This window comes from Corapipo altera, unplaced genomic scaffold (assembly GCF_003945725.1).
Source record: "Corapipo altera isolate COAL_440 unplaced genomic scaffold, ASM394572v1 59900, whole genome shotgun sequence".
Classification (NCBI taxonomy): domain Eukaryota; kingdom Metazoa; phylum Chordata; class Aves; order Passeriformes; family Pipridae; genus Corapipo; species Corapipo altera.
The window spans coordinates 9-2,772 of record NW_020887306.1 but is presented as its reverse complement, the minus strand read 5'-3'; the positions used below and the strand labels follow the sequence as shown (position 1 = coordinate 2,772).

Here is a 2,764-nt window from a genome sequence, read left to right as displayed (position 1 = left end):
GGGGGCCCGGGGGGGTCACCAGGGGGGGTCTGACCTGTGTTTCCACCCCCCCTCCCCTGCAGTCGAGCGGCGCCGACGCTTCAACATCAACGACCGGATCAAGGAACTGGGGACCCTCATCCCCAAATCCAACGACCCGTGAGTGAGGGACCCGCTCCCCGGGGGACCCCGGCGGCTGGGTGGGCGCTGGGACCCCCAGTTTGAGGCCTGGGAGGGACCCCAACATCCAGGGATCCCCGGGGTGGGGCTTGGGAGGGACCCCATCATCCAAAGACCCCCAGGGTGGGTTCTGAGAGGGACCCCAACATCCAGTGACCCCCAAGAGGAGTCCTGGGAGGGACCCTGGAAGGGAGGGAAGAAATCCAACATCCGTAGATCTCCAGGGTGGATCCTGGGAGAAAACCTGGGAGGGACCCCATCATCCAGGACCCCCCAGAGCGGGACTTGAGAGGGATCCCATTATCCAGGGACCTCCAGGATGGGCCCTGGGAGGGACCCCATCATCCAGGGACCCTCAGGAGGGATCCTGGGAGGGATCCCATCATCCAGGGACCCCCAGGATGGGCCCTGGGAGGGATCCCATCATCCAGGGACCCCCAGGAGGGACCCCATCATCCAGGACCCCTCAGAGCGGGGCTTGGGAGGGACCCCATTATCCAGGGACCCCCAGGAGGGATCCTGGGAGGGACCCCAACATCCAAGGATCTCCAGGAGGGATCCTGGGAGGGATCCCATCATCCAGGGATCTCCAGGGTGGATCCTGGGAGAAACCCTGGGAGGGCCCCCGACATCCAGGGATGGGTCCTGGGAGGGCCCCCTGGGCATCCAGGGCCCCCCAGGGCGGGTGCCAGCGGTACCCAGGCACCCCGATGCCCACAGGGAGATGCGGTGGAACAAGGGCACGATCCTGAAGGCCTCGGTGGATTATATCAGGAAGCTGCAGAAGGAGACCCAGCGCTCCCGGGAGCTGGAGCTGCACCAGCAGCGCCTGGAGCAGGCGAACCGCAGCCTCCAGCTCCGTGTGCAGGTCTGGGGGGGACTTGGGGGGGACCCTGAGGGGCTGGGGAGGTCACTTATGGGGCTGGAAGGTGTGGGATGAGGGACCTGAGGGGCTGGAAAGGTCGTTTATGGGGCTGGAAGGTGTGGGATGAGGGACCTGAGAGGCTGGATAGGAGCTGGGAGGCTCCCCGGGGCTGGGTTGGAGGAGTTGTGGGTCCAAACTGGGGGTTTTAGGGCTGGGTAGAAGCGGGGGACTGCAGGGAGGGCTGTGGGGCCGTTATGGGGTTCTCTGGAGGAAGGTGCTCGTGGGGTCAGGGGGAGCAGAATGCAGGGAATGGAGGTGCTGGGATCTGCGGGGATCTGTGGAATTTAGGGGTGTATTTGCTGAGCTCCCGCGTCCCCCAGGAGCTGGAGCTGCAGGCTCAGGTTCACGGGCTGCCCCTGATCCCTCCCGTGGCTCCGATGGCCGAAGGGGGCTGCGAGGAGGCCTCCGGCGGCCCCCCCTTCCCCCCGGGCCCCCCCTCGACTCCCCAGTGCCTCCTGGACCTGGCGGTGGCCGACGAGCTGCCCTCGGAGCTGAGCCTGCCCCTGGAGCTGGGGGGGCCCGAGGGGAGCCTGGATGACATCCTGATGGACGACGGGGGGGGGGCTGTCACCCCTCGGCCCCCCGGGCGCCCTCCTGGCCTCCCCCGGGCCCTCCCGTGCCTCCAGTCCCCGCAGCAGCCTCAGCATGGAGGACGAGTCCTGAGCACCCCCCTGGAAGGACCCTCGGGCGGAGCCCTTGTAGGGACCCCCCCCTCACCACGCGGCCCTTTGAAGGACCCCCCCCCCGCACCCCCCCTGAGGCCCCTGCGAGGTGCGGATGCTGCCTCAGGTGGGGGCCCCACCGGGTGCCGTTTTAAGGCTCTTAAAACGGGCAAACGTTTTTTTAACGACGGCATCGGCCCTTTAAGCTGCTGCCACTGTGTTACCCTTTTAAGGTGCCCTGTGTGTGACCCCCCCCCCCCCCCCCTTAAAGGACCGGGGGGGGGGGGGCCCGTTTAAGGGGGGGGGGGGGGGGGGGAGTCCCCCCCCGTGGTGTGGCCCATTTAAGGCGCTGGCGTCGGGCCTCACCTGGGTGTGGCCCTTTGAAGGCCCCGCCCCTACGGGGAAGCCCCGCCCCTCATGGCTGCCCTGGGCCCGCCCTTTTCTGGCTCTCCTCCAATCAGTAGCCTCCTGGGGGGCTGGCCCCTCCCAGGCGCGAAGCCCCGCCCTCCCCGCTGTCACTCACGCGTGCCCCGCCCACTACTAACGCCCACCTGGACCCCGCCCCCTTTAGAGGCCCCGCCCACCAGCTCTACTTAAAGGGGCCGCTTCCATTTTCCCCTCCCTCCTCTCTCCCCCCCCCCCCCCCCCAATTTTGTACTGGACCCTGACGCGGGAAATAAACAATTTGTTAACGATGGAGCGCCGTGTCCTTCCCCCTGTGCTGGCACCGCTCGGTGAAACGACCGAGTCCGAGGCCGCGGAATGAGCGCGGCGGAGGCGCCGCCATTTTGGGGCGCTCCCGTGAGGGGAGTGGGGGGGGGGGGGCCCCCGCCCCGGGGGGCCCCGGGGGGGGAGACCCCGAGACGGGTCTGGAGAGAAATGGGAAGAACCCGGAGATAATAACGTGGTAAACCCGTAGTTTGTAAGTTTTTAGTCTGTTTTTAACCAGTGAAAGGTTCCCCTGGTGGGGGTGCACGATGGGGTTAAACTGGGGGCGGGCGAGGAAGGGGCGCTGAGG

General features: G+C 67.4%; 1 protein-coding gene across 1 annotated transcript; it reads left to right on the top strand.

Moving 5' to 3' along the window:
• Positions 1 to 51: 51 nt before the first annotated feature.
• LOC113941559 (transcription factor E3-like) lies at positions 52 to 2,437 on the top strand. Its single transcript, XM_027632715.1, has 3 exons — positions 52 to 138; positions 880 to 1,027; positions 1,405 to 2,437. The coding sequence occupies exons 2-3, from the start codon at positions 884 to 886 to the stop codon at positions 2,041 to 2,043; spliced, it is 783 nt and encodes a 260-aa protein (XP_027488516.1). The 5' UTR covers positions 52 to 138; positions 880 to 883; the 3' UTR covers positions 2,044 to 2,437.
• Positions 2,438 to 2,764: the final 327 nt, after the last annotated feature.

Coding starts and splice junctions, on each gene's coding strand:
- LOC113941559 (XM_027632715.1), top strand. CDS start 884: ATGCGGTGGAACAAGGGCACGATCCTGAAGGCCTCGGTGGATTATATC. Junction 1,028..1,404: donor GCCTCCAGCTCCGTGTGCAG/GTCTGGGGGGGA, acceptor CGCGTCCCCCAG/GAGCTGGAGCTGCAGGCTCA.